General features: G+C 52.7%; 10 protein-coding genes across 10 annotated transcripts; 3 read left to right on the top strand and 7 right to left on the bottom strand.

Moving 5' to 3' along the window:
- Positions 1-63: 63 nt before the first annotated feature.
- Positions 64-4,078, bottom strand: CAOG_02446 (hypothetical protein). Its single transcript, XM_004349146.2, has 18 exons — positions 4,014-4,078; positions 3,859-3,945; positions 3,723-3,780; positions 3,535-3,644; positions 3,365-3,448; positions 3,189-3,272; positions 3,011-3,091; positions 2,377-2,895; positions 2,066-2,113; positions 1,918-2,001; positions 1,751-1,834; positions 1,580-1,663; positions 1,413-1,496; positions 1,249-1,332; positions 1,082-1,165; positions 913-996; positions 733-813; positions 64-658 (listed from the first exon to the last, which is right to left on the bottom strand). The coding sequence occupies exons 1-18, from the start codon at positions 4,070-4,072 to the stop codon at positions 94-96; spliced, it is 2,364 nt and encodes a 787-aa protein (XP_004349196.2). The 5' UTR covers positions 4,073-4,078; the 3' UTR covers positions 64-93.
- An 82-nt stretch (positions 4,079-4,160) lies between these two features.
- On the top strand, positions 4,161-5,252 carry CAOG_02445 (hypothetical protein; the record flags this gene model as incomplete). The annotated part of the gene is made up of 3 exons (XM_004349145.2): positions 4,161-4,721; positions 4,889-4,983; positions 5,069-5,252. The coding sequence occupies 3 exons, from the start codon at positions 4,161-4,163 to the stop codon at positions 5,199-5,201; spliced, it is 789 nt and encodes a 262-aa protein (XP_004349195.2). The 3' UTR covers positions 5,202-5,252.
- Positions 5,253-5,571: 319 nt separating this feature from the next.
- Positions 5,572-6,976, bottom strand: CAOG_02444 (hypothetical protein; the record flags this gene model as incomplete). The annotated part of the gene is made up of 2 exons (XM_004349144.1): positions 5,572-5,863; positions 5,931-6,976. The coding sequence occupies 2 exons, from the start codon at positions 6,974-6,976 to the stop codon at positions 5,572-5,574; spliced, it is 1,338 nt and encodes a 445-aa protein (XP_004349194.1).
- An 860-nt stretch (positions 6,977-7,836) lies between these two features.
- CAOG_02443 (hypothetical protein) lies at positions 7,837-11,224 on the bottom strand. The gene is made up of 10 exons (XM_004349143.2): positions 11,159-11,224; positions 10,976-11,085; positions 10,342-10,592; positions 10,001-10,223; positions 9,776-9,883; positions 9,583-9,680; positions 9,320-9,375; positions 9,029-9,171; positions 8,446-8,599; positions 7,837-8,259 (listed from the first exon to the last, which is right to left on the bottom strand). Exons 1-10 carry the CDS (start codon positions 11,196-11,198, stop codon positions 7,853-7,855), a joined length of 1,590 nt encoding a protein of 529 aa, XP_004349193.1. The 5' UTR covers positions 11,199-11,224; the 3' UTR covers positions 7,837-7,852.
- Positions 11,225-11,243: 19 nt separating this feature from the next.
- Positions 11,244-12,189, bottom strand: CAOG_02442 (hypothetical protein). Its single transcript, XM_004349142.2, has 3 exons — positions 12,020-12,189; positions 11,650-11,745; positions 11,244-11,438 (listed from the first exon to the last, which is right to left on the bottom strand). Exons 1-3 carry the CDS (start codon positions 12,161-12,163, stop codon positions 11,358-11,360), a joined length of 321 nt encoding a protein of 106 aa, XP_004349192.1. The 5' UTR covers positions 12,164-12,189; the 3' UTR covers positions 11,244-11,357.
- A 355-nt stretch (positions 12,190-12,544) lies between these two features.
- On the top strand, positions 12,545-13,796 carry CAOG_02441 (hypothetical protein). Its single transcript, XM_004349141.2, has 5 exons — positions 12,545-12,672; positions 12,808-12,935; positions 13,070-13,330; positions 13,453-13,581; positions 13,681-13,796. The coding sequence occupies exons 1-5, from the start codon at positions 12,582-12,584 to the stop codon at positions 13,735-13,737; spliced, it is 666 nt and encodes a 221-aa protein (XP_004349191.1). The 5' UTR covers positions 12,545-12,581; the 3' UTR covers positions 13,738-13,796.
- CAOG_02440 (hypothetical protein) lies at positions 13,719-17,780 on the bottom strand. The gene is made up of 4 exons (XM_004349140.2): positions 17,362-17,780; positions 16,719-16,816; positions 16,007-16,128; positions 13,719-15,912 (listed from the first exon to the last, which is right to left on the bottom strand). The coding sequence occupies exons 1-4, from the start codon at positions 17,525-17,527 to the stop codon at positions 13,851-13,853; spliced, it is 2,448 nt and encodes an 815-aa protein (XP_004349190.2). The 5' UTR covers positions 17,528-17,780; the 3' UTR covers positions 13,719-13,850.
- Positions 17,781-18,266: 486 nt separating this feature from the next.
- On the bottom strand, positions 18,267-19,740 carry CAOG_02439 (isoprenylcysteine carboxyl methyltransferase). The gene is made up of 3 exons (XM_004349139.2): positions 19,453-19,740; positions 19,136-19,271; positions 18,267-18,985 (listed from the first exon to the last, which is right to left on the bottom strand). Exons 1-3 carry the CDS (start codon positions 19,724-19,726, stop codon positions 18,691-18,693), a joined length of 705 nt encoding a protein of 234 aa, XP_004349189.2. The 5' UTR covers positions 19,727-19,740; the 3' UTR covers positions 18,267-18,690.
- A 456-nt stretch (positions 19,741-20,196) lies between these two features.
- On the top strand, positions 20,197-23,339 carry CAOG_02438 (hypothetical protein). The gene is made up of 5 exons (XM_004349138.2): positions 20,197-20,387; positions 21,058-21,243; positions 21,342-21,434; positions 21,546-21,848; positions 21,931-23,339. The coding sequence occupies exons 1-5, from the start codon at positions 20,327-20,329 to the stop codon at positions 23,187-23,189; spliced, it is 1,902 nt and encodes a 633-aa protein (XP_004349188.1). The 5' UTR covers positions 20,197-20,326; the 3' UTR covers positions 23,190-23,339.
- On the bottom strand, positions 23,245-24,947 carry CAOG_02437 (transmembrane protein 86A). Its single transcript, XM_004349137.2, has 2 exons — positions 24,732-24,947; positions 23,245-24,113 (listed from the first exon to the last, which is right to left on the bottom strand). The coding sequence occupies exons 1-2, from the start codon at positions 24,735-24,737 to the stop codon at positions 23,397-23,399; spliced, it is 723 nt and encodes a 240-aa protein (XP_004349187.1). The 5' UTR covers positions 24,738-24,947; the 3' UTR covers positions 23,245-23,396.
- Positions 24,948-24,960: the final 13 nt, after the last annotated feature.

Below are 24,960 nucleotides of genomic sequence, written 5' to 3'. Positions count from 1 at the left end.
CGACTTGTCTTCCAACTTTTGCGCAAAGACAAAACGTTCAACGAACTCGACGAAGGAGTTGTGTGGCATCCCCAACTTTTCCAAAGATTGTCACTAGATACATGTATATCCGACATATAGCAACTCGAATCGCATATCTTGGACAGACTTGCTGCGTCGGACTTGAACTTGCCAACCCTCGCGCATTCGTCGGATGATGGGATGGCCCGGTGGCTGGAGTGTCACAAGCGCAACGGTCGAATCGACGAGCGTTGGCGAGGAAGCACATTCGTATTGAACAGCCCCTTGCTCATCTCGGACAATCCAATCAAAAACAATGTCACCGGTGGTGCGGGGCTGTTTGTTCCAGTCACGAAGCACTTGAATTGCTTTCACACGGATCGAATTTCCGTCGATGGTTCGAGGCACTGTGACTTTGAGAATAGAATCGGGGGTATCGTCCGCAAACCACTCTCGTTTGGTATGTTGCACGCCTTGCCAGTAACACGCTTCGTCCACAATGCGCTCGGCCAGCTCGTCCGGGAGTGCCGGTAGAGATGCTAATTGATCCTCCAACTCCAGTCCGCTCGTTAGCAAGCAAAAAACGGTCTGAATTTCTTCAGCAGTTGCGAATCGTGGAAGTGTGGAAAAGACGAGAGGGCTAATCTGGCCGTCAATGCTGAGCAACGAACAAGCAAGATGAATGACCAGTCAGCAGGGCATAAATGACTATCATCGGCAAGGACAACGTACCGAATGGCATGCGTGTTGTTGCCTTTGTGGGCCTTGTCAATCGCTCGAACACCAACACTGCCAATGCAATTCTGGGATAGACTGTCGCTCGACGGGTGAGCAGGATGACAGCAGTGCCAGGCCTGTCGATCCAGAACTCAATGCCCAAAACAAGCAGAGCGCACATCAACGTCAACGTACTTTAAATATCTTAGCGTCGTGTTCACTTTGAGTGCGTCAGCAATCGCTTGCGCTCCAGCATTGCCAATGTGATTTTCACGCAGACTGTCCATCCCTCACTCAGTGAGCACTACACAACCACTGCTAGATCACCCACTCACAGGCATCAGTCAAAAGTGAGATGCTTTACCCGATCTCAGTCACCATCGCGTTCATTTTGAGTGCCTCAGCAATTGCCTGCGCACCAGCATCGCCAATCTGATTCGTGCTCAGACTGTCCACCACCTCTATCAGTGAGCACTGAGTTCAATCTTGAATCATTCACTCATACACATCAGTTCAAGCGAGATGCCTTACTGGAGCTCAGTCAACGTCGTATTTTTTGTGAGTGCTTCAGCAATCGCCTGTGCTCCTGCATTCCCAATCTGATTCTGACGCAGACTGTCCAATCTCCTCCATGAATGAGCACGCTAAACTGCCCTCTGATGAAGCCACCCACTCACAGGTATCAGTCCACTTACAAGAGCGAATTCAGCGTCGTGCTCACGATGAGTGCTTCAGCAATCGCTTGTGCTCCAGCATCGCTAATGTGATTCTGGTCCAAACTGCTCGTCTCCCCCCCCCTCCGTCAATGAGCTATGCTGAAAATCACCCACTTGCATGCATCAGTGAAAGTACAACGCCATACCTGAGCTCGGTCAGCGACGTGTTCACTTTGAGTGCGTCAGCAACTGCCTGCGCTCCAGCATCCCCAATCTGATTTTCACTCAGCCTGTCCACATCTCCCCCATCAGTGAGTCACTCTTACTGTCCCTTTACTGAAATCACTCACTGACATGCATCAGTCACTCTGACTTACAGGAGCTCGGTCAGCGTCCTGTTCACTTTGAGTGCCTCACCAATAGCTTGAGCTCCAGCATCGCCAATCTGATTCTCACCAAGTCTATCCCTTTCATCAGTGAGCCCTCGAAATGTCCTCGGCTGGAATACCCACTTGTATACATCAGTCAAAGTGAGATGCCTTACACGAGCGTAGTCACCCCCGTGTTCACTTTGAGCGCCTCAGCAATCGCCTGCGCTCCGGCATCGCCAAGCCGATACTCCCTCATCCTGTTCCTCCAGTTCGTCAGCACTTGCGTTGTGACACTTTCCAAGAAACCCGGCTTTCTCTTACAAGGTATATCCACTCGCATTCATGACTTTGTCATACACCTCGCGCTGTCTGTCAGTCATACACTGATATGCCAACATTGTGACAAGAACGACTGTTCTGACTTCCCTTCGCTCAAGACATTTTTGTCTTGGTTCTTTCCAATGCGTGCTCAATATTCAAATCCACAGTCACTGAGCACGGTGTCTTTCACTTTGAAATGCAGTAAAACTTCTTCTTGCACGACCCTGTGACAAATTTTCCATGTTGCTACGAAAAGTGACTCATCCCATAAATTTCAACATTCTGTATATCCAATATAAAGAGACTCATACAACACATCATAGGGAAACTCGCTGGGCCGAACTTGAACCTCCCAGCCTTCGCGCATTTGTCGAATGATGAGATGACTCGCTGGCCAGATTGTCGCAAGCTCAATGGTTGAATCAACGAACGTCGGTTTCGCAGAGCATTCGTATCGAGCAGCACCCTGCTCATCCCGGACAATCACATGGAAGAGGTCGCCATTTGTGGCGTCGGCGCTGTCACGTAGCACTTGAATTGCTTTCACGCGAATCGAACTTCCATTGATGCTCCGAGGCACGGTGGCTTTCAGAAAATGGTCGGGGTGATTGCTTGAAAACAGATCTCGCTTCGTGAACTGCACACCTTGCCAGTAATACGCCTCGTCCATGATGCGCTCGGCAATCTCAGCTGGTAATGTCGGTAGAGATGCAAACTCATTTTCCAGCTCCTGTCCGCTCATCAGCAGGTTGAACACGGTCTGAGTGTCCTCAGCAGTTGCGCATTGTGGAAAAGTGGAAAATGCAAGTGGGTTGATCTGGTTGTCGAGGCTGTACAGCGCGAGAAACAAGCAGTGGACAAGGGCCGCTTCATTCAGTGTTGGGAAGTGGGGGTGGAGGAGCATTGCATGAGTGGAAATGGCTCACATTGGCCAAAACAACTTACTGAACCTCACTCGTGCAGTTGACTTTGCGTGCCTCCTCAATAGCTTGAACACCAACACTGCCAATGCAATTCGACTGGAGACTATCGCGAAACGCAACAAAATGAGCAGGCTGATCACGTAGCTGGGTCTAGTTGGCTCAAACCTCCAAGACGAGCAATGCACCACACAGCAACTTACTTGAGATAAGTCAGCGTCGTGTTCATTTGAAGTGCCTCAGCAATCGCCTGAACTCCATCGTTACCAATCTGATTCTGAGTCAGACTGTCCAATCCCTCCGTTAGGGAGCACTGTTAGTGCCATCGGCTGAAATCAACCACTCGCATGCATCAGTCACATTCGATTTGATGCCTTACTGGAGCACAACCAGCGTCCTATTTACTTTGAGGGCCTCAGCAATCGCCCGTGCTCCCGCATTGCCAATCTGATTTCCACCCAGACTGTCCGTCCTCCTCCCACATCATTGAGCACACCGAATGCTCCACGCTGGATCACCCTCGTCTTTTAAATAAATGAAATGCCTTACAGGAGCTCCTTCACCGTCGAGCTCACTTTGAGTGCGTCAGCTAGTGCCTGCGCCCCGACATCGCCAATCTGATTCTGGTACAAACTGCCCATCCCCGCTTCAGCAGTGAGCTATGATGAGAATCACCCAGCTGCTTACATCAGTCAAACTTAGATGACTTACAAGACCTTCGTCACCGTCGTGCTCACCCTGAGTGCTTCTGCAATCGCTCGTGCTCCAGCATCGCCAATCTGATTCTGGTACAAACTGCCCGTCCCCTGCGTCAGTGAGCACTCTTCTGAATCACCCACTTGCATGCATCAGTGAAAGTGAAACATGCCAGACCTGAGCCCAGTCAGCGACGTGTTCACCTCCTTGAGTGCCTCAGCAATCACCTCTGCTCCGGCATCGCCAATCTGCTTCATGCCCATTCTATCCCCCCTTTCGTCAGTGCATGCGCTGCCAACCACACTGTTACAATACACTCTGCTTTCTCTTACAAGAGCCACTCGGTCGCATTCTGGACGTCGCGATACAATTCGCGCTCTTTCGCATTCATCCTCTGTTAGGAATTGCAGACTGATCTACGTCAAACGATTTTGGCGCACAGTGACCCTCGATTCACAGCGAGTTCGCTTCACATCATGATGCGCATCATCCACTGGTTGTTTTGTTCTAATCTGATCCATCCAGTCTATTTGTCAACAGCTTTTCCTCCAATGCTGCGGTCATCATTCTCTGCCCTGGTGCGCCTGCGACTAGCCGTAGCCGCTGCTCCAAGATCCCAAGCATCACTCCGCCAAGCTCTTGCCAGCCATGCGCCATTGAGCACGGATGCGCGGTCTGCTGGGTTTGGGCTTCCTTCTTCTTCTGCTGCTGCTGCTGTTGCTGGTCATCGCCGGTCCATTTCATTGGCTGCCGTCTCGAAGGCGGCACAGCATCCAGCTGCTCCTTCCTCGTCGTCCCGCCTCAATGCTGCCGAGGCCGCGCCGTCGACGTCCAAGACTGCGCCATCCAGCGGCGAAGGCACGGCCTCGACGTTCATGGCGCCCAAGTCGACGCGTGGCGACGAGTCCGCCGCTTCAGCGCTCACGGCGCACGAGTACCATCGTCTGGCAGACAGCACCCTTCACGACGTGCGAGCAAGCCTGGAGGAGACCATTGACAATGCTGGCGATGAAGTTCTCGACTATGATATTATCGAACAGGTACTGTTGACAGTCAACGTTTCAAGTGGCAAACTGAGGAGCAGCCAACTCCTTTGTGCTTCTCTCAGGAGTTTTGGATGATTGGGCTGCGGGCTGGGCGCCGCTGGATGAGATGGGTATGCGTATGTCTCTCACCCGTTGTTATTTCGTTTGGTTGATCTTGTCAGAGTGGTGTGATGACGATGGCGTTCGGATCTAAAGGAACCTATGTGCTCAACAAGCAAGCACCAAATCAGCAAATGTGGCTCTCGTCACCCGCCAGGTGAGTTTGGGGAGTGTCGAGTTCCGCTTGAGACCAAAATCGGATGATTCAGCTCACTTGTCACAACGCTCCAAACTCTCTCCAGCGGGCCTCATCGCTTTGACTGGTCAAGCACACAACAGGCTTGGATTTCAACGCAAAACCCAAAGCTGAATCTGCTTGAATTGCTAGAGACCGAGTTTGCATCCCGGATTGGATTGCGCGTCTCGTTGCGATAGAATGTTTGTCAGAGAGATTGTTTTCCAACGATATAACGTAATGCTGTTCCGTTTTTCCCAAGCCCATCAATCACTCACTGACTCGCAAAGCAAAAAAAAGGGGTTGAAAACGCTTCAGACGAATGTCTTGTGTTCTGCAGAAGGTTGAAACAAGATTCAGACAAATACTGTATCATGTGTATTACAGAACAGTACAATCGGGAGGTATCAAACCGTCCCACAAACAATGTACAAAGCCTCAAATGAGGGGGGGGGGAGGATTAAAACTGATAATCACACACTCAATGGATTGGTGAGGGTGGTGGTGGTGGTGGGGGGATTAAAAATGAGACCAAGACACAGTCACACGAGCCATGCTGTAGGCCACGGGTTACGGGCGCGGAATCATGGCGGCTTGCGCGTTGGCATGGTCGAAGCTGTGGCTGGCAACAAGGGCAGCAGCGGCGGCGTGCATGGCAGCAGTCTTGGGGCCGCGCGTCTTCTTGGAAGGCTCCTTCATGTGGCGGCGAATGTGAGCAATCAGGTGGTCTGAGCGCGAGAAGCAGCGCGAGCACAGCTGGCAAGCGTGAGGCTTGGCGCCCGAGTGCTTCTGCTTGTGACGCGTGAGCTCGTCGGAGCGCATGAAATGTCTGCTCGCAGCCGGGCCACTTGCACGAGAAGGGCTTCTCGCCAGTATGCAGACGGAGGTGAGCCTTGAGATGCGAGTTCTTGCCGTAGCGTTTGCCGCACCCGTCGAACGGGCAGACGAACAGCTTCTCCTCGTCCAGCAGCACAGTCTTGGGGCGGTGCTTGAAGCCAAGAGCAGTGAGCAGGGCTGACTGCGAGGCGTCGTTGACAGGGCTTCGGGGGCTACGGGGGCTGCGGGGGCTGCGAGGGCTTGTGAGGGCATCAGCCGCAACAGCAGGGGTTTGGCCAACGCCCAGCCACATCCCTGCTTCCGGAACGCTCAGCATGGCCTGAGGCTGGAGCGGCTGCGGTCGCTGCTGCTGCAGCAGCTGGAACTGCTGTAGTTGCTGTTGTGGTTGGTGGTGGTGCTGCGAAAAGTCAAAGCCGAAGAAGTGCTGATCCGGAGCAGCGAAAGGCAGAACACTACTGATGGCAGGTGCCAGCTGTTGCTGTTGTTGTTGTTGTTGTTGCTGTGCATGTTGATGGTCGCAATGCTCGTGCTCGTCGTGATCCGTGTCGCTCGAGCCGTAGTGTGACGAGTAGTCGCTCGAGACAGTGCTGAAGCTGTCTTCGTCGGTGTCTTGTCGGAGGGAGAGCTCCAACATGGCCAGCTGCTGCGAATCTTGCTGCTGCGAAAGTTGGTGTTGCTGCTGCTGTTGTTGAGCGGCAGTCGAAGCGTTCAACAGAACGCTTTGCTGCTGGTACGACCGTTGCTGTTGCTGTTGCTGTTGTTGAGGCAGCGAGGCGTGTTGCAGGTACTGCTGCGGATACAGTTGCTGCTGCGTGACCTCTTGCAACTGCAGAATTTGTTGTTGGATGAGCATCTGGTGTCGCTGATACTGTTGCTGCTCAACAGATGCTTCCGAAGACGACATCGAAACACTAGACGCTGCTGGGCTGCTTGCGTGCAACGCGATAAAAGGCTGCTGTTGCTGTTGCTGTTGCTGCTCGAGCTGTTGGTTTCGGATTTCGCATTCATTCAGCAACGAATCGACGCTGACATCCATGCCGACAATGGAGCCGAGCGATGCGGTGCGCGATGCTGTGACTGGGTACGATTGTCCCAGCAGTGCTTGAAGAAGCATGCCCGTGGAGGATGGGGTGTTCATTCTGTCTTTGACCGAAATGACGAAGTTTTTCGTTGGCGGAAAAAAAAAAAAAAAAACCAGGAGAGTCGGGGAACGAAACAGTGTTGCTGCGCGCTTGAGAGCCGGATGTTTGAGATGGCAAGCACCAAGGATCACAAAGAGTCAATATAAAAATTTCAGAGATTGCAAGCGGGGGGAAGAAGCAGAAGCAGAAGCGAAAGAAGAGCGCCGAAAAGCAAAGCCGGAAAAAAATGGAGAGTGAACTGAAACCAACGAAACCGAGCTCGAGCTTTAAATCCCACTCCGTCAATTCAACTCAAACGCGCAGTTTCAAGACGATCGCGCCGACTCTGCACGACATGCCGCATACCGATCGACTCGCAAAATTATTGCCGACTTTTCAGTGTAGCATATGCACACGGAGCTGGGATGTCATCTGGCGTGCTCCGGAGGTGACAACTAATTGAAGCTACCGTTGAGATTTTGGCCTTGTCAGTTCCGTAAAAAGCAACTTTGCGTGCGCTCGAGCTCCCGCGCCCGGACCAGCACCGTTCGGTGTGTCTTGAATTGTCGATTACATCGGCGCCAGCACCGGGATGTGTCCAGTTCGGGTGGATGCGGCTGTTTGAAGGCCGGGAGTCGCCGCTTTAGGAACTGCCTCATCGGGTCACACATTTCCGCGTTTGGTCACCCAAATCGCAGCGCTGGCGCTCCACGCCGCGCCACTCCGCGCCCCACCCTCCCCTCCATTCTACACGTTATTTCTACCTCACCGCCACCGTCTGGGAGGGGCAGGATCGCCCGGGCAACGCAAGTGCATGGCGAGCGGTCAGCCTGGAAATCACCAAAACGGGCGAGATCTGGCCTTTTTTGGGCAACGATCAGGGTCCGAACACTTTATTTGGACATCCGCGCCTTTTTGGGCTGCTTGCGCGCCCCCGCATTCCCCTTCACATCCACGACCGCCGCACCACCTGCAGCCTCCTCGTGGGCGCTATCGGCATTGTCAGCATCAGACTCGGCGTCGGATTCGGCCGTCTTGCGCGCAGCGGCCGTCCGCTTCGGGCCGCGAACCGCAGCCGTCGTTGCGGTTTGCGGTTTGGCCGCCTTTTCGCTCTTGCTCTTGCCTGCTTGCTCCTTGGTGCTTCGCAGCTGCTTCCAGATGTCTTCCTCCTGCTCCTCGTCCTCCTTGGCAGCCGCGGCGGCCTTGGCGGCGGGGGTCGCGGCAGCACCCTTGGCTGCGCCCTTCTTTGCCTGTTCGCGTTGCTGGCGCGCCTTGGCACCAAAATCATCCAGCTCTGCGCCTACGCTCCGTTTCAAGTTACAAAAAGAAGAAGGGGAAGGGCATGTCAAAAAAGGGGCACACGAATGCGATGGTGAGGTGACGATGTGAGTTACAAAAAAAAAAAAAACAACCCCAAATCCGAAAATAATCGCAAGAGCGAGCGCAAGCGCATGCTCGCTCACGTTGTGTACGCTTTTGTACGTACCGTTTGCGCGAATTTGCGCATCCTCATCGTCATCCTCGACATCGTCCTCGTTATCGCTGCGTTCATCGCTGTCGCTGTCCGCGTTGGGCTTGTTCACCTTGATGCGGCCCTCCGACGAGAAGAGCAGCGCCGAGAGTTGCTGCTTGACATAAAACTGCCAATCCAAACAAGCAAAAAGCAAAAAAAGAACCACAAGCAACAGTTAGCAACGGGTGGTTAAAATGGGGGCAACAGGTGGTTAAAATGGGGGCAACGGTGAGCGTGCAGGCAATCGGGATCTGGAGATCTACTCAAACCACGCCCTTTTACGCTGCCTTTTTTTCTTTTTTTTCCACAGGGAGCGCGCGCGCCGTTCGCAAACATGCCCAAAATAAGCTTGTGGGCAGCGAACATGATCCCAAAAGGGAACAGAAAAACCCAAATGATCGAACGCTGCTAATCGCCACTCCCGTAGATCTCAACCACGAAAGCCTAAAACAGTTAAAACAGTGCGGACCAAGCCTTGTCCCGGAACACGCCTGGGCGCGAGAATTGGGTATTGTGTTTTTTGGGTTTTTGGGTTTGTGTGCTTTTTTGACCATACCTTGTGAGCCAGAACGCGAGTGGAAACGTCGTACACTCGAACAAACCGGTCAACGCTGGCAACGGCCAACAAAGGCAGCGTGGCATGCTGCTGCATTCCGCGGATTGCACCGGCACAGCCTTTGTAACGACCCATCGCGTTTCCTGCGGGGGTGTTGGCGACAAGGAGACGAAAATTGCCAAGAAAGGCGCAAGCAGCGTGAGACATCAACCAAGCCTTTTCGATGGTCGCCACGCGCCATCTCCTTCCGTTTGAACCAAGATCGCACAAGCCAAAGATGGACAAGCTCACCATTGCGCAGATCCCAGGCGGAAATGTGCCCGGCCTTGTCGCCAACAAAAACAGATCTGTCCAAAAAAAAAAAAAAAATAACGCAAGACCAGCCCAAAACAAGACTTAGATCTCGCACCGCATCTGGACAAGCCTCCGTCGCTCCCCTTCACACATCCCAAAAACAGACATCCAAGGTTGCGATGCAACACGGCAAAGCCCTCAACAACAACAACAATCACAACACCAAGAAACAAATTTAGACAAGCAGGAAGATTGCGTACCGGCCATCGTTGCTGCAAGTCAGGCTGTTTACTCCATACTCGCCAACTGTAATCATCAGGGTTGGTCGCCTCTTGACACGCGCATCATAAAGGCGAATCTGACACGAGGGATTGATCAAACACAGCCAGCCATCAGTACCTATCAACAGGCGTTCGTTTGTGTGTGCTTCTCCCCCTCTTTTGCTCCTTTTACCTCTTTGTAAGCAGTGCCCACGACAACCTGCTGCGCACTCGTGTTGGGAATAAAGTTGAGGTCTGTGATCCAGACCGGCACGCGCAACTCTGTGTTATCATGCGGAAGCTGGAAATCGAACGTACCCGCACAAAAGCACAAATCACACACAAGTGAGCGCATTCTTTCGAGTCGCTCTCAAACACACAAGAAAACTCTTAAAAACCAAACTCCCCGAGGTCTTACGTTCTTTGCTTGGAATACAGGCGCCGCGGTGTTTGTCACGTCCCAAACTCGAAGATCTGACTCGTTGCCACCAGTGGCGATAAATCGGCCTTCTGAGGCCGGTGCAAGGCGCATCTTTTCGCAATGGGGTGCGGCTTTGAAATGCAACACTGGCGCATCGGTGGTCTCTCCGTCGAGCTTTCGGAATGCTGCCCATCCCTCCTTGGTGCAAGTAATGAGAGATCTGCATCACAATCATCATCATTATCGTCACAACAGTACGACAATCAGGGGTGAGAGTGTGGTGGTGGCGTTGGTGAGACTGAGAGTTCGCGCCTCTGTCAAAAAACGTTTTGGCGTACCTGTTAAACACCTCGACACCGGCCAACGCGGTGCTTTCAGAGAATGCAGAATTCACGTAGTGGCGCGGGCGAGGTGCACGCGTGCCGGGAGCGGTGTAGGCACCAGCAGGCTCGTCCTTGTTTGCCGGCGATGGCTCGATGCCGTCCATGACGGGTGCGGGCACCGGCAGAAACTCGCGCAAGATGGGCGTCTCTGCGGCTTGGAGTTGGCTGAGGATGCCCACGGTTCCATTCGCGAGGCCAACGGCAATCTGATGACAATAAGGCCAGGGAAGGAGGTTGGTTTTCGTTGCTTTGAATCCAACGGGCTTTTGACCGTGCTTGCAACCCCGGCAGCAACCACCGGACTCTTGCATCCTGCAACAAGAGCAAGCACGCTGGATTCAATCTAGTCTGGATGGAGGTGACGATGGATGCTTGATGCTTGATGGTGATGATGATGATGGAGAGCTCCACATGCAGTCCATGTGTCTCACTCAGTCCACTCTCCTCTCACTCTGTCAGGATTTCGCACACGAGCCACTCAGAGGGGCCCCCTCTCATACAAATCCTTGTTCAAACACAACGCCCTTGCCCCTTCCCCCGACAGGACAGGACAGGACAGCACGGGCAGATGCAAAAAGGCCACACAAACCTCGTCCTCGCGCTCAGTGCCGTCGACGCCAGCGAACGACATGTGTGTAATCCCGCGCTGGCGATCGCGCTCCAGATAGCGGTTGACGACAGATCGTTCAATATTGAGTCCTATTGCAAATTCGAAGGTGATCGCGGATGAGTGGTGCGCGAGTGGGCCATTGAAACGTTTTGGCTTTGTTACCTTTGAGAAGGCCCGTTTCGTCGCCAACCCAGATGCGCATTGTTGCTGCGTAGGTGAAAATGAAAGAGTGGTACGTTGAAAAATATTCAGTATGGGTTTGTTGTTTTTAATGCTGTGGCGAACAATGCATCAGCAAACACAATACAAAAAGCAAAAAAAAAAAAAAAACATCCAAAGCATCGTTTTCCATTCAGATCAGTTATTGTGCTCGCAAAGGAGGCGAAACCAGAATAACACCATCTCCTCGGACAAACAGCATGGGGACCTCTCGCTTGGTTGTCTGCAGGGTGAGCAACAGAGCGGTTTAACAAAACGCAAACGAAGCAAAGCACGGACGGTGAGTTGACATTCACGGTTGATCAGAGAACAATCCGACACAAGCAACAACAACAACAACAAAGGGTTGCTTCGATAAAATGCCAACAAAATCGCGCATTCACCACGGTTATCTAAATCGTAAGGAAAAGCTTGTGAGTATAGGAGAGCTGTACCTTGACCATTTCCTCGAACGTTTCCTCGTCAATTTCGACGGTTGTGACGGTCTCTTCGACATCGCTGAGGATCATGTTAAGATGCTGGTCATAAGCCTGTATACAAAGTGGCGCATCACAAGCAACAGCAGGAGCAACGAGTGAGTGCAGTCGTTGTTGGCTGGAGCGACCATTGCGCGAGACTAGGAGTGTGCTCCTCCCTCCGCTCCTCTTCCTCCTCCGCCACCGGCCACCCTCCACTAATCGAATGAGAGAGCCCCTTCGTCGTGACAATGCCAAGTGCAGTGGTGCGATGGCTCTCTCTCTCTCTCTCCCTCCCCAAAGCAGACGAACGCTGTTCGCGCGTTTGGCTTTCGTGCTGCACACTCACATGAAGGCGTCCTCGGAGCTCGCGGTCGCCGCGCATCTTGACGAGGATGCGCTCGTCCAACGACAGCTTGATCAGATCGAGCGGGACGTCGACCTTGGTGGAGACGGCCTCGGCGTGTCCGGGTGCAGCTGCAACGTCCGCCATATGTGAAAGGAGGTGAAGACAAAGAGGAGTGTGCGTCTGAGAAGATTCGAAAAAAGCAAGACAGTGAGAATATGCCAAAACGATACCGTCAATCGTCGTTACCGGTTGCTTTTTCGTCTGAAACGCTGAGGTTGAACGAAACGGGGAAAGTTCAGGTCGTCTTGACTCTATTCTGTGAGATCAAGGTTTGGCGCATAACAATCTGTGAGTACAGTACTCGATGAGTTACACCTCAGTTGAGGTCCGCGTACGGATGCGTAGTCAACGCTGTCTTGGATTTCTTGGGCTTTTGGACTTTTTGGCTTTGTCTGCAGGCTTTGAACCAATGCACACTGCCAAAAAAGAGCGCTTTTGTTGCATGATGTAGTCTTCAATTTTCTAGTATCAGATTAATTTCCCCAACCAAATCAAATCACACATGAGCCAAGACGAGGAGGCAGCCGACGAACTGAAGCACTATTCTCGCTTTGTGCTGCCGACGCGTGAAGTGTTTGCCCTGCACGACCGAGGTGAGCCAGGCTTTCGAGCGGAAGACTTTTGTTAAAGCTGTTCTTGTGACTTTAACAAGGCGCTGCGATCGACGTAAACTGACTGACTGACTGACTGACTGGACGGCGGCGGTTCCCATGCTGCGCGCTTGTCAGTCTACATTAAGCCACCAAGCGCAGGTGGACACGAGGGCCCGTTCATTGCACAGATTGTTGACATTTTCAGTGCCTCAGAGCCAGGCAGCGAGATCTGGATCCGCGTCAAGTGGTACTACCAGGCAGCAGTAAGTCGAGACGTCGCAGCATAGTCGCGCTCCTCCTCGGATTACTGCAACGTCTCGACCTTGACATTGAAGGTGAGCTTGCTCAAATACACTCACTGTTATTCCTACTTTTTCTTCTTGCTGTTCTCTGTTAGGATACAAAGGCACGCGACTTGCCCTGGATTGGCGAGAGCGAGCTGTTTGTAACAGACCATTTTGACGTTTGCCCCGCATATCGTGTCATCGGCCAAGTGATTGTGATTGATGGCGTCGATCAGTTCCAAAACTACCAAGTCAACTGTGTGCGTCACCGTCTGCGAAAGAGCTTGCCAGAGGAAGAACTTTTCGCGCCAGTCGACATTTCCAACGTCTACTATTGCCGCACCACGTACGACCATCGCAAGGGCACAGTTGATGTAAGACCTCTTGGTATTGTATCAGCCGTCAGTGTTGGTGTTTATTCTGTGCAGGGGGGTTCAGATGGTGGGTTTTGGGCTCGGGTCTCATTCCTGCACGTTTTTTCCCCCCCCCCTCCAAGACATCTGCTCTGAGCTTGCTCTGTTGCGACGAGCCCCATAATCCCGACTTGCTATATATTGAATGCGACGAGTGCAGGTTTTGGTATCACGCCAAGTGCGTTGGAATAGATTCGAATGAGCCGCTCCCTGTAAGTCGTTGATGATTCTAGCTTGTGTTCAGCTGGGACACTTTCGATGTGAAAATGCTTTCAACTCACAGCTTGTGATCGAACGACGACTGTTGGTAGGACTCTTATACCTGCCCCAACTGCTCAAGCAAGAGCAGTACGATAATGATACAATGATGTGTTGAAACATGGCCTATTCCATATTTCAAACAAAAATAAATACGACTACTTTTGACGAATCCTACTGGGCATCAATCACAACTATGGTTGCTAAACCACATAGCGCTACTCTATCGTTCGTTTCCAGGTTGTTGCTGTCCCTCGATGCTGTTGCATGGCTCTGCAAGAGTTGGTGGCTCAGCTCCAGCTGGCATAGCCGCTGGTACAGGCTCAAGAGTTGCGGAAGCAGGCTGCATTTCCTGCTTTGGGAGCGATTCGTTAGAATTGGTGCTGGTGGGAGGAGCCTGCACACTCGCTCGATCTTCCGAATTGACTTCGGGCTGGCTGACCTGCTGCTGCTGCTGCTGCTGCTGGGGTGGTGGTGGTTGCTGTTGTGGTTGCTGTTGTGGCTGCTGTTGCTGTGATTGGCCCTGATAGAGCTGATGTGGCTGCGGCACGAGCTGAGGTTGTTGATGCGATTGTTGTTGTAGATGTTGCACCTGCTGTGGCGGATGCTGGTATACGAGTTGGTACTGCGGCTGTGGCTGCTGCTGCTGCTGTGGTGGCTGATATTGGTGCTGATACTGGAGCTGAGGATGTGCCACTTGATGGGGCTGTTGAGGTTGAGACCAGGGGCCATAGCCCATTGGCTGCAGTTGCGGTTGGATGGGCTGCATCTGCATCATGGATTGCTGTGGGTGCATCGCGTACTGGACTTCTTGAACAGGAGGTTGTTGCGGCGTCGAGTACTGAACTGGCTGAAACCCGAAGGTGGGGGCAGGCTGCTGTCCAAGGAATGCTGGCTGCATGGCAGGTTGGTGATGAAACGAGCTCATGCCGATCGACTGACGCATCGGCGGCGGCGGCGGATTGTACTGTGGAGCAGGGAAGGGTGATCCAAATACGGGTGCCTCTGCCGGGTAGCCTTGGGGATTCTGAGCACGAGGCATCTGCATGTACAGTTGCTGCGCAGGAGCCTGATTGACAAGCACCTGCTGCCCGTTGGGGAGCATCATGACATGCATGGAGGGCGTGGGTGCGGGCATGCTACTACTCGGGTACATCTGGGGCTGAAGCTGATGCTGATGGTGCAGAGTTCCAAAGTACTGCGGTTCAAACTGCGGAGGTTGCTGCGAAGAGTACACTGAAAATCCCATGCTCGTTGGTGATGGTTGCTTGTACATCGGGACTTGCTGCGACGTTGGTTGCGACACGCCGAGCTGCAGTTGCGGGGACTGAATTTGTGGTGGTCCAAGGACTGGCATCCGTGGGGATACATCGATGATTGGTTGCTGGCTGGGAGCTGCGGGATCAACTTTGGCAATGTCTCGAATCGCATCTAGCTCAGACGAGGATGATGACGCGCTGGTCGAGATAGGTGGGGTTGCTGCTGCTGTTGCTGCTGTTGCTGTTGCTGTTACCGCTGCTGATACTGGTGGTGGTGGTGGTGGTGGCGGCGGCGGCGGTTGGCGATCAGATGCTTCAGCCACACGAGTGGCCAAAGACACACTGCTGGCTCCGAGCGAGGTTTCTGCAGCTGCCGGGTGTCCATTCGTTCGCTGAGGTTCCGGATGGGAAGATAAGGCCGTGGAAACCATGTGCCGCAGCGCAGCGCGGGGCAGCGGGGAACGAACGGGGGACAATCGCATGCCACTTGGCAAGTACGAATTTGAGCTATCAACAATGGTGAAGGTGTTGCGACTGCGTCGCCTTCGTTTGAGCACCATTGTCACCTCCTCGTCCTCTTCGTTTTCAAAAGTGCCCTTAACTGCATCTCCAAGGCTGGCTGCTGCGCCAGTGCTGTTGGAGCTGCTGGCAGGATCCGGATTCAAGTCGCTCGTGCTTCGCGCCCGGACACGCCGCCCATCTGCGGTTGCGGGATCAGCACCTTCAGCTTCACCAGCGCGCCTGCGAGTCCCTCCTGCAGCGCTTCCGCTGACCAGATTGAGATTCAGCGGTGGGTACAGCTCGTTTGGGCCCACAATTTTCGGCCGGCTTGCGCTCTGAACCAGCTGGTCGTAGCTTGATTCGAGCAGAGGAAAGTAATCACGGCCCGCAAGCGTCTCGAGAAGCAGCTCATCGGCATCCGGCATCCGTGCGGTGTGGTTTGGGGTCCGTTGAAACGGAGACCGCAGCATCGCGCCGTCCAGCACGTCCGCGTTGATTCGCAAGGGACCAATCGAATGGAGCGCTCTATGTTCGAACAATTAACGAGAGCAAGTGAATCGGGCGATTCGAACCACAAACCACAAAGCGATCTTTGAGTGATTGGAGAAGCAGCACTTACAACTCGGTGTAGTACGAGACAATCCGGAGCGCCGAGGCCGTATCCGCAATGGTCTTCTTGCACAGGCCGTTGACGACCCGTGATTGTTTGCCTTCGCTGTCGGTCGTCAACTGGCGGTAAATCTGCCCGCAGCCACACACACACACACGCAGAAAAAAAAAAAAAAAAAAAAAAAAAACAGGTTTGGGGAAATTATTGAATGCTGATGAGGTGCGGAATGTTTTTTTTTTTTTTGGGTGGGTTTTTAAATTGTTTTGGGCTTGCTGATGCACCGGGCCTGTCCTCTTTGTTTCACGAGTCTCGAGAGATCTCAATCGTTCGAATTTCGCCTCCTCTCAGCGGCCTGTGCAGGCGCAGCGACAAGCTAATTGCCACAGCGTTCGTTATCTGTTTTTGTTATTTTTCTTGTCTTTTTTTTCAAACCGGATTTCACGCGTGTCAGACGACCAATGCTATGAGTCCTCCTCCCAGATCAAACCACCCTCCCCCTCTTGATGCCGCTGCCGGACAAAAGGGGGGGGGGCTTCACTTGCAATTCCTTTCACTGCTCACTCACTAGAGTTGCCATGAGACTACGCATCAAGAGTCTCCTGGCGCCGTTCGCCAAATCGCTCGCGAGCAAGGCTGCGGTTTTAAAGAAAAAGGCACGTTCACCTTGCTTTTTTTTTTTTTTTTTTTTGAAGTGAAGTGTGATTGTTAAATTGCTCGTTACCATTACGCGTTCGCCATCGTGGAGCGCGTCGCCCCAGTGGAGCCTGTCTGTCCAGCGGTGGATGAGCGACTCGTTCTCGTCGTAGACAAACCCGATTCCTGCGTCGTGTTGCAAACCGAAAAAAAAAAAGCAAAAAAAAAAAAAAAAAAACGAGCGCAGCCTGCAAGTGAGAAAGAACAACGTGAACATCCCACGCGTACTGGTGCTCCACATGCCCACCGCTATCCCAGCGTTTCCACAATGTGTCATCTTGCAGATAAGCAATCTCTGGCCATCTTCCTGGATCGCGACTTGCAGAGCAAGCGAGTCCCAAACCACCACACTCAAGCAAAAAAACAAATCGACAAAAACAACAACAAAAAACAAAAAAACAAATCGTCTTTTTTTTTTTTTTTTTTTTTTTTTTTTGTTTTTGTTGTTGGAACATGACATGTGGAAAATCAGATCGCGTTTGCAAAGTCCTCCAGCTTTTTGCCCCGCTCGAGAACAGCACCACGCATGAAATAAATAAAGGCAGCATTCGCCAATCGATCGTCAATGGAGCGAGCAGCAACCCCGGGGGTCGCACCAAAACCACGGCAAACAAAGCCGATGGGAAAGGGGGAGAGCCCATCAAAGATGCCGAAGCAGCGTCCTCACTCACCGGAAACAATGTCCTGCTTTGCAAAGCTCACGCGCCGTGCGAGCCGAGGGCAGACGCCGCGCGCTGCAAGCCGAAAAATCTGCTCAGCATCCAGCACGTCAATGATGGCGCCAAAGAACGAGTTCAGCCCCACAGGTGGCTGCTTCGGCTCAGCCGAAGTCGTCATTCAAAAGCTGTCAGCACAAAAAGACTTTTTTTTTTTTTGTGTGTGTGTGTGTTGAGCGGCACTCGCGCGCGTCAGAGGCAAGAAGACTGCTGCTGGCCACGCGAGCGATGGAACGCAGCACGCCCTTCGTGAGTGGCGAGGTCGAACCAGATCCCCACGAAACAGAGAAGGGGAGGGGGGAAAGAAAGGCGAAACGGAAGAGAAAAAAAAATCAGGGGGCGTCACAAAGAATTTCAAAAAAAAAAAAAAACTGGTTGCATCGGACGTTTTGAGAGTCACGACGAAAACGGAAGATTGGAGACGAGCTCGGGAATGGAAAAAGCAGCGACACAATCAAGGACGACAAGTCTGAGCCTTTTCTCGAATGAGGGGAGCGCACATGCTGGAGCGGAACGAGGACAAGTGCGACGACAACTGGCAACCAAAACACAATTGGTCATGCGCCCATGCACTGAGATTTTGGACCTCCTTGACTGCACACAGCTTCCTCCGTCCTACCTCAACTACGCCGGGTTGGCGATGCTGACAGCCATCACCAGACAGCCCATCGAACGCAAGCGGATATCAGCAGCAGCGACGGGTTTTTCGCGCAAGATTGCATGGAACAGATTTCTTTGAAAAAAAAGAAAAGAAAAAAAAACCGTTGTTGGGTACTGATAGCACTCGTGTCCACATAAAAGCAAACACAGGCACGGAGAGAGTTGGGGCCCCTCGAAATCAACGGCTACGGCGAGCGCTCGGGGGAGGAAGAGGAGGAGGAGGAGGAGGAGGAGGATGTGGGCGGTAGAACGAACATGCACGCGCGAAATCCATAAGCGCGCGTAATCAAAGGGTGGCGCGGAGCTCCAAACCCCCGCAACCCCCGAAACCGCAGCGGCCTCGGCATCTGCACTGGCACACCGATTGGAGGCGAGTCGCACGGTTTCACGTGTCCGTCGAGCCAGAGAGGTCGACCACGGTGCTGGAGAAGGTTGGCTGCAGCTCGAGCAAGATGTGTTCGTGGTTTTTTGTTGCGCAGCATTTTCAATCCATTCATCGGACAGCACCAGCACAAGCAATACACAGCCAACAACAGCCACAGCAACACTATCGACAACAAAATCAACAACAACAACAACAACGCAACAACACAACCAGAATTCCAACGCATGCTCTCCCGCACTTTACAAAACAAACGGAATCAGCCGCTTTGTTCGCTGCTGGTAGGCGACATACGCCGCCCCCAGCTCAGACACAAGCATGCGCTCTTCAAGATCGATGCGCACCGACCAGACAACTGCCATGGCGCAAAAGACAATCGCAAAGACGCCATAGTTTTGGGAAACCAACACGGCATGGGCGAAAAATGCGAGCAGATTCGCCAAGTAGCCCGGATGGCGAATGTACGCGTACGGGCCCGATTGAATCACGCGCTGACCTTCCTGGACCTTGAGGGAGCGTGTAAAGTAGATGCCCAGACTGTGACCAGCATGGGGTCAGGTGAGTTGCGTTCATCCTCTTGGAAAAACAAAATCATGATTTCGGATTGGGTGGTCCGGCACATCAAGCAGCAATGCCCTCCATCCCTCACTGCAACGCAAGTCAAGGACAACAGGAGTGGATACGTACATGTGCATAGAATGGTAACGAAGCCAGATGGCAAAGAGTTCGACTGCAAATAAAAATGCCACGACGACAGTTGGAAGCGGCGGCATTGCCAGTGGGTCGAATAGGCTCAGAGCCCCTGCAAACGGGAAAATGGTGGCTGATCATCCCCCCGCAATCAAGTTAGCATTATTATCATCTTCAAACTGTGACAACCGAGATGCATGAGAAAGAAGTCTGAGCACGCTCTCGTTGTTTTTTGTTTTGTAAACTCGGGCAACTCCCCCGCGCTTGCCGCTCGTTTGTCTCGTTCGAGATCGACAACACAACATATGCCTTACCCGAGACGATTGTAATCACAGTGGAGCGCGATGAATTGTCAGACACCGCTCGAGCGGTCTTGCTGCCATGGCGAGCATACCGCTCCGTCCCGAAGGTGTAGCCGAGCACCAGAAGCAGCGAGAGCACTTGCACCGACACCGGCGAGCCCCTTGATGAGGTCGCGCTTGCATGCGTAGGATCTTGCGCCTGGTTGGCGGCGAGAGTACGGGTGGCTAGCGTGAACAGGAGCAGTGCGAGAGACGACATCCAGACATGATTCGTGGTCTTGAGCATTGTCCGATTGCTGAGCAAAGACTGAAATGACAGGACGGAATTTCAGTTTTGGCAGTGCAGATCAACACGATAGTCAGAATGAGAGCCGATAGCAAAACAACGCACGCGCGCAATGGAAGAACGATTGTAGTGATGAGCTGAAGCGTTGCCGGAAGCCGAAACGGAAAAGGTGAAGGAATGGATACTTCCGCATCCATCTCGGATGTTCCGATTAGAGAAATAACAAAACACAGATGTGCAAACCTTGGCACACTTGGGTTTCAAGTTTTTTGCGTTGCTTTTCGCGTTTGCCTTGTTTGTTCCTGTTCACGGGACTGAATGATGCAGAGCGAAATGGTACCAATCATCCACCAGATACTGCCTGCCTTGTCAGATCAGATTGGTTGGAAACGGGGCTTGCATCCCGCATTCGTGTCTGGTTTTTGCTCTTTTTGTTTTTTCGCATCTGACAAAACCTCACTCTTTTTCGGATTTGACTCATTTCTTACCATCTCTCTTTCTTCTCTCTTTCCGGTGCTTTCCGTGCTGCACTCTGTCTCCTGTCTTTGTTCTCGTTGTGTGTGGAGCTTTCTCGTCGACCCGTCTTGTCCCCATCCAGCCATGATCGCGACCCGGCTCTTGCTGCTTTTTGTGGTTGCGACTTTTCCATGTCTCGTTGCGGGTAAGCGCGTTTTTGTTCTCCTTTGCCTCCTTCTCCCGGTAACCGTCCCCGCCACCCACTCGTTTGCCCGCTGTGCCATGCACTTCTACTTCACGTCTCGACGAAGCCATCAAAAGCGAAAGACCAAGGGGATGGAGGAGGGGGGGGGAGAAAGCGAGAGACTGACACAAACCCGCGATCGTGATAGAGCATGTGTTGCGGTTTTTTCCATTAGATGCTTTGGGTTCTTGACCAACCCCACGCCGATGCCCTCTTTTCTCTGGCGTTTTGTCGTTCTGGAGGGGTCGCTGCTTTCAGACTACGTTCACCACATGCTGTACAACTCTGACACTGCGGATTCCATCGTGGAACTTGGTCCTCAGGGCCGCGTTGGTTGATGTAAAATACAACTCAAAAACAGCGACAAAATGCAAGCCCCTCCCAAAAATAACACGTCAAAAACATGTCCCATTCCGTCATTGTGCCGAATCCTCGGCCATGCTCCATTGCCGCAGACAGAGTTGGGCAACATCAGCATTGACACGTTGAAGGGTTGGACTGGGAGCAGTCCACCACACAACTCATGATGGTTGAAATCGACGGATCTGGAAAATTCTTTTGTTTTGGCAAAAAGTGCTACATTTGTTCGTTTTTTTTTGTTTTTGTTTTTGTTTTGGTGTTTTTATCGCAGCATCTTGCGGTGAAGGCATCGACTTTTGCACAAAATGTGCAAGCTCAACAGAGTGCTCTGCCTGTAGCACCACAAGCGGGTTTCTGCCGATGAAGCCACCTGGAGCTGGAACATTTTTGGAAGGGTGCTTCGACTCGGACGAATTTGCCGGCGATGGTTTCTATGTTGGCCAAGCAAAACTTCAATGTAAGTCTGCCCATGCACATGGCACACCTCCTGAAAAAAAAACTCATCTGTTTTTGTTCTGCTGGCGACGTTATTTTTTTTCTGCTTGTGACGGTCAGCTTGCCCGGCAAACTGCAAAGAATGCTCCTCTAGTCGCTGCACAAAGTGTTATCCAAATTTCAGGCTCGGGTCCAACGGATGTACCCCAATGAGTATGTGCTTTTGCAAGAGATGCCCATCGTAGTGGTACATCTTCTGTGCTAACATCCGACTTTTTTTTTTTTTTTTTTTTTTGTTTTTTGTTTCTCTTTTTCGTGTTGCAGTGCGAACAGACATGCCAGACGGATGTCGCAAAATGAATCAAGGTCGGTGCACGGATTGCACACCCAAATTCACCCTGGTCACCACATGGGCGGGTCAGACACAGTGCTTGCCTTCCGCTGGTACGAACGGGTTTGGACCGGATGCCGACGGTGGTCTGGTGCCTTGCCGCTCCGGCTCGTGCACGGCATGCAGCAAGGATTATGCCACGTGCACTCAATGCACAAACAAGCTGGTGGCCGAGTCTGGTGTTTGCAAGAGCGCGTGCTCTTTCGGCTCGTATGCCGGTGATGGAGTCTGCTTTTGTAAGTCGCGTTTCCTGTGTTTCGGCTGTGTCGTTGTGCACTCCATGTCCTTACTTTGCGATTGACCAACTGCAATGTACAGCCTGTCCTCAAAACTGCGCAGCCTGCACCAGCGGTTCGCAGTGCACTGTGTGCACCGTCGGGATGGATCTGTTTACAAACATTGACGGGGCGACTTTATGTGTGCCAGCGACTGCTTCTGCGACATCTGTCGCTTCCGTGTCCTCGGTTTCCGCAGTGTCCGCGTCTTCTGCTTCTGCAGCATCAGCCTCTGCAGTTGCAGCTTCCTCATCCGCCGCTGCTTTTGCCGCGTCCGTTTCCTCTGTCATGTCTGCGCTAGATGCTTCCGTTCGTCTTGCTTCCATCGCGTCCGTTGCATCTGAATCGTCCTCGTCTGCTGCTGCTGCTGTCTCTGCCGAATCAGTTGCATCGGTGTCGTCTGCCGCTGCGGCCTCTGTTTCATCTGCTTCCGCTGCCTCTGTTTCATCTGATTCCGCTGCCTCCGTTTCATCTGCATCTGCGGCATTGGCAGTCGCTGAATCGTCGGCTTCCGCTGCCTCGGTCGCATCGGCCGCTTTGGCGTCCTCCACAAGGCTGTCGGAATCGGCGACTCCCACCAGTCTCGCGCCTTCTAGCAAGCGCGCTGGCAACGATAGCAACGCGCAATCAAACGCTGCATCCGGGAGCCCCATTGCCGCCGTTGCTGGCGGTCTGGGAGGCGCGTGTTTCCTGCTTCTAGTTCTGGTAGCCGTAGTGCTCCTGCGTCGCCGTCGAACCCGTCCGCCCATGCGCAAGCATCACCCGGGAGTCGTCACTCTTGTTGCCCTCAATCGCTCTCACGGCTCGAGGACATCAGCCAACGCGATATCCATGCAAGCTGGATTGAGCACTTACGACAATTATGTTGTTCCTGGCGAAGGCGACTTGTACCAATCTGTCGGTGATGGGCATATGCAGCGACCACTCCCTGACAAGGGAGAGGACAACTACGTTCAACCAAGTGACACATACGCAGCGCATTACCAATCGCTGGATACGTACTACGATCCGCAGCCAGCGCCCAAGCGTGCCTACGCTGCGTACGACACTGTGCCTGGAGTCGAAAGCGAGGCCATCTATGCAGAGTACACCGCCGCAAAGAAACCAGACCAGGATCAGGCAATCTACAACGAGCCCATGCGGCAACCGGCGGAACCGACGAGCATGAACCTGGCTGTGAACGCGCTTTCTGTCGATCAAAAGGACACGTATGCTCTCCCAGATAATAGCGAGATGGCTGGTGGTGAGGATGTGTATCACATGCCGGACGACGCCCAGCCCAGCACATTTTCTCCTGTCTGAGCACGACGCGAGCAAAGCATAACTGGCTGGAGCATTATTTTGGACTTGCTCGATGGTGAACCTGTGCGAGCTTCATGTAGATGTACATTGGTAATGATTGCGTTCTAAGTTGAGAATGACATGCTTGAATACAACACTTTGTGTGGACAAGTTCATCAACGAAACGAAAATACGACCGCTCCGTGCTTTGTTTTTGTTGTTGTTTATTCAGGCTGTCTTGGCTTTACGCTTGGCAACGGAGTGCGCAATCAGGAATTGTGCTGCATAGTAGGTGACCATCACAACGAGATGTGCCTGGACAAAGGGGTAGCGGAATTTGTTCAAGCCAAGCAGAGAGTCCGAGACGCCGAAAAGCAGGGCGCCATATGCGGCCAAGCTGGGGCTAGTTCCGTCGGCATGAGGAACAGACTTGCGAGCAAGCGCACGCCAAATCATGCTGGCAATCAGCAAGTGGTAGATGCCGACAGGAATGACGAGCTTTTCGGGCAAGGTGCCAAGCATCAAGTTGTACTGGCTGGCAATGCCAAGCGAGAACGGAATGACGGCCAGGCCGAGGCGGAGCGGACGGAAGCCGAGCGCAAGCACATACAAGAGATGGGCCAGGCCAAACGAGGCCATGCCATAGACAAAGTACATCTTATCAACGTTCTGGTAGACCAGGAAGTAGTCGCCAAACGAGGATGCGATCAGTCCGAAAAAGACGAGCAAATTGTAGCGCTGGCCGAGACCAGAGGTGTACACAACCACGAGCAAGAAGAACATGGGCAGGAGCTTGAACACGGCATAGACGTCGCTGGAGGAGATTTTGTTTGGCTCTCCAGTGATGAGCGGAGCAATTCCCAGCGGCATGTTAAAGTCGCGCTCGCAGAGGATGCCCGTGAAGAGGGCCGCCGAGGCCAGGCACAGAATGGATGCCAAAGTTTTCTGGGAAATGTCCGGAGTCGAACAAGAGGCGAAAAGCAAAACAAAGAGCGTTAGAATTTTGACCGTCTGAATCTGAGAGGTCCAGAGTGCGCAAAAAACCCCCCCAAAAAACCGCAACTTGAACTGCATCACAGTGCAATCGACGCACGCTCCCTTCGTTTGCTTTTTGTGAATTTCTCATTCTCAAACATTTGTACCCGCATGGTGTGTGGCGAGTCGAGTAGCGGCGGACGATGAGCCCGCATGCCCGCTGCTTGAATTGGGCATCACACTTCTTCATTGATTCTTCTTTTCAACTTCACTCTGACGCCATTGCGCTGCTTCTCAATGCGGATTGCAACAGTCTGATGCTATCTTCAGGCCTTTTGCTTGCTTGCTTGCTGGTGGTGGTGATTGTTGGGGGAAGTTGTGCGTTCGCCCCAACGGAGGCAGGTGGGACTCATTAGGAAACCACGAGCACACAGCTGGCTAGACAGGATCAAACCACCTGCCAGCACACTCACCACCAAACCCAATGAAAAGGCAGACAAACAGCAAAGCAAGCAAGCAAGCAATAGAAAGGAGGGACAAGTGACAAGGAGCTGCGGGGGGAGGGGAAAATCACGAAACAAACCTCACCTTCATTTGATGACAGATTCAGTGACTGCTGGTGCTGCTGGTGCTGGTGATGTCGGAGCTGCGCACGATGCTCAACAAGAGACACAATACGGGCAACGGCGTTCAGATGGATGGCGTGGGAATGCTGGCGGAGAAGACTGCCAGGCGGAAGGAGCGGATCGGGCTGCGACGTGATTGAAAAGAGCAGAAAAGGGAAAAAAATGAGGAATGAAGCGGTGATCGATCAAAT

This window comes from Capsaspora owczarzaki (genome assembly GCF_000151315.2).
Source record: "Capsaspora owczarzaki ATCC 30864 unplaced genomic scaffold supercont2.3, whole genome shotgun sequence".
Classification (NCBI taxonomy): domain Eukaryota; class Filasterea; order Ministeriida; family Capsasporidae; genus Capsaspora; species Capsaspora owczarzaki.
Note: the sequence above shows the minus strand (reverse complement) of the source record. Positions and strands in the feature narration are given on the sequence as shown.

What these genes read in the sequence shown, in the direction of transcription:
- CAOG_02446 (XM_004349146.2), bottom strand. Translation starts at nt 4,072, where the DNA reads ATGAATGCGAAAGAGCGCGAATTGTATCGCGACGTCCAGAATGCGACC. An exon ending in AATGCGACCGAGTGGCTCTT is followed by an intron (nt 3,946 to 4,013) that starts GTAAGAGAAAGC and finishes AAGGGGGGATAG; the next exon opens with AATGGGCATGAAGCAGATTG. An exon ending in AACAACACGCATGCCATTCG is followed by an intron (nt 659 to 732) that starts GTACGTTGTCCT and finishes TTCGTTGCTCAG; the next exon opens with CATTGACGGCCAGATTAGCC.
- CAOG_02443 (XM_004349143.2), bottom strand. Translation starts at nt 11,198, where the DNA reads ATGCGCATCTGGGTTGGCGACGAAACGGGCCTTCTCAAAG. An exon ending in GGTGTCGAGGTGTTTAACAG is followed by an intron (nt 10,224 to 10,341) that starts GTACGCCAAAAC and finishes ATTGTGATGCAG; the next exon opens with ATCTCTCATTACTTGCACCA. An exon ending in CGCCTGGGATCTGCGCAATG is followed by an intron (nt 9,172 to 9,319) that starts GTGAGCTTGTCC and finishes ACACCCCCGCAG; the next exon opens with GAAACGCGATGGGTCGTTAC.
- CAOG_02442 (XM_004349142.2), bottom strand. Translation starts at nt 12,163, where the DNA reads ATGGCGGACGTTGCAGCTGCACCCGGACACGCCGAGGCCGTCTCCACC. An exon ending in AGCTCCGAGGACGCCTTCAT is followed by an intron (nt 11,746 to 12,019) that starts GTGAGTGTGCAG and finishes CTTTGTATACAG; the next exon opens with GCTTATGACCAGCATCTTAA. An exon ending in CGTTCGAGGAAATGGTCAAG is followed by an intron (nt 11,439 to 11,649) that starts GTACAGCTCTCC and finishes CTCACCCTGCAG; the next exon opens with ACAACCAAGCGAGAGGTCCC.
- CAOG_02441 (XM_004349141.2), top strand. Translation starts at nt 12,582, where the DNA reads ATGAGCCAAGACGAGGAGGCAGCCGACGAACTGAAGCACTATTCTCGC. An exon ending in GTTTGCCCTGCACGACCGAG is followed by an intron (nt 12,673 to 12,807) that starts GTGAGCCAGGCT and finishes CGCGCTTGTCAG; the next exon opens with TCTACATTAAGCCACCAAGC. An exon ending in AGTGGTACTACCAGGCAGCA is followed by an intron (nt 12,936 to 13,069) that starts GTAAGTCGAGAC and finishes GTTCTCTGTTAG; the next exon opens with GATACAAAGGCACGCGACTT.
- CAOG_02440 (XM_004349140.2), bottom strand. Translation starts at nt 17,527, where the DNA reads ATGACGACTTCGGCTGAGCCGAAGCAGCCACCTGTGGGGCTGAACTCG. An exon ending in AAAGCAGGACATTGTTTCCG is followed by an intron (nt 16,817 to 17,361) that starts GTGAGTGAGGAC and finishes AACACGACGCAG; the next exon opens with GAATCGGGTTTGTCTACGAC. An exon ending in GTCTCGTACTACACCGAGTT is followed by an intron (nt 15,913 to 16,006) that starts GTAAGTGCTGCT and finishes GTTCGAACATAG; the next exon opens with AGCGCTCCATTCGATTGGTC.
- CAOG_02439 (XM_004349139.2), bottom strand. Translation starts at nt 19,726, where the DNA reads ATGCTCAAGACCACGAATCATGTCTGGATGTCGTCTCTCGCACTGCTC. An exon ending in TGTGATTACAATCGTCTCGG is followed by an intron (nt 19,272 to 19,452) that starts GTAAGGCATATG and finishes GGGGATGATCAG; the next exon opens with CCACCATTTTCCCGTTTGCA. An exon ending in CGTTACCATTCTATGCACAT is followed by an intron (nt 18,986 to 19,135) that starts GTACGTATCCAC and finishes TGCTGGTCACAG; the next exon opens with TCTGGGCATCTACTTTACAC.
- CAOG_02438 (XM_004349138.2), top strand. Translation starts at nt 20,327, where the DNA reads ATGATCGCGACCCGGCTCTTGCTGCTTTTTGTGGTTGCGACTTTTCCA. An exon ending in TTTTCCATGTCTCGTTGCGG is followed by an intron (nt 20,388 to 21,057) that starts GTAAGCGCGTTT and finishes TTTTTATCGCAG; the next exon opens with CATCTTGCGGTGAAGGCATC. An exon ending in CGGTGATGGAGTCTGCTTTT is followed by an intron (nt 21,849 to 21,930) that starts GTAAGTCGCGTT and finishes TGCAATGTACAG; the next exon opens with CCTGTCCTCAAAACTGCGCA.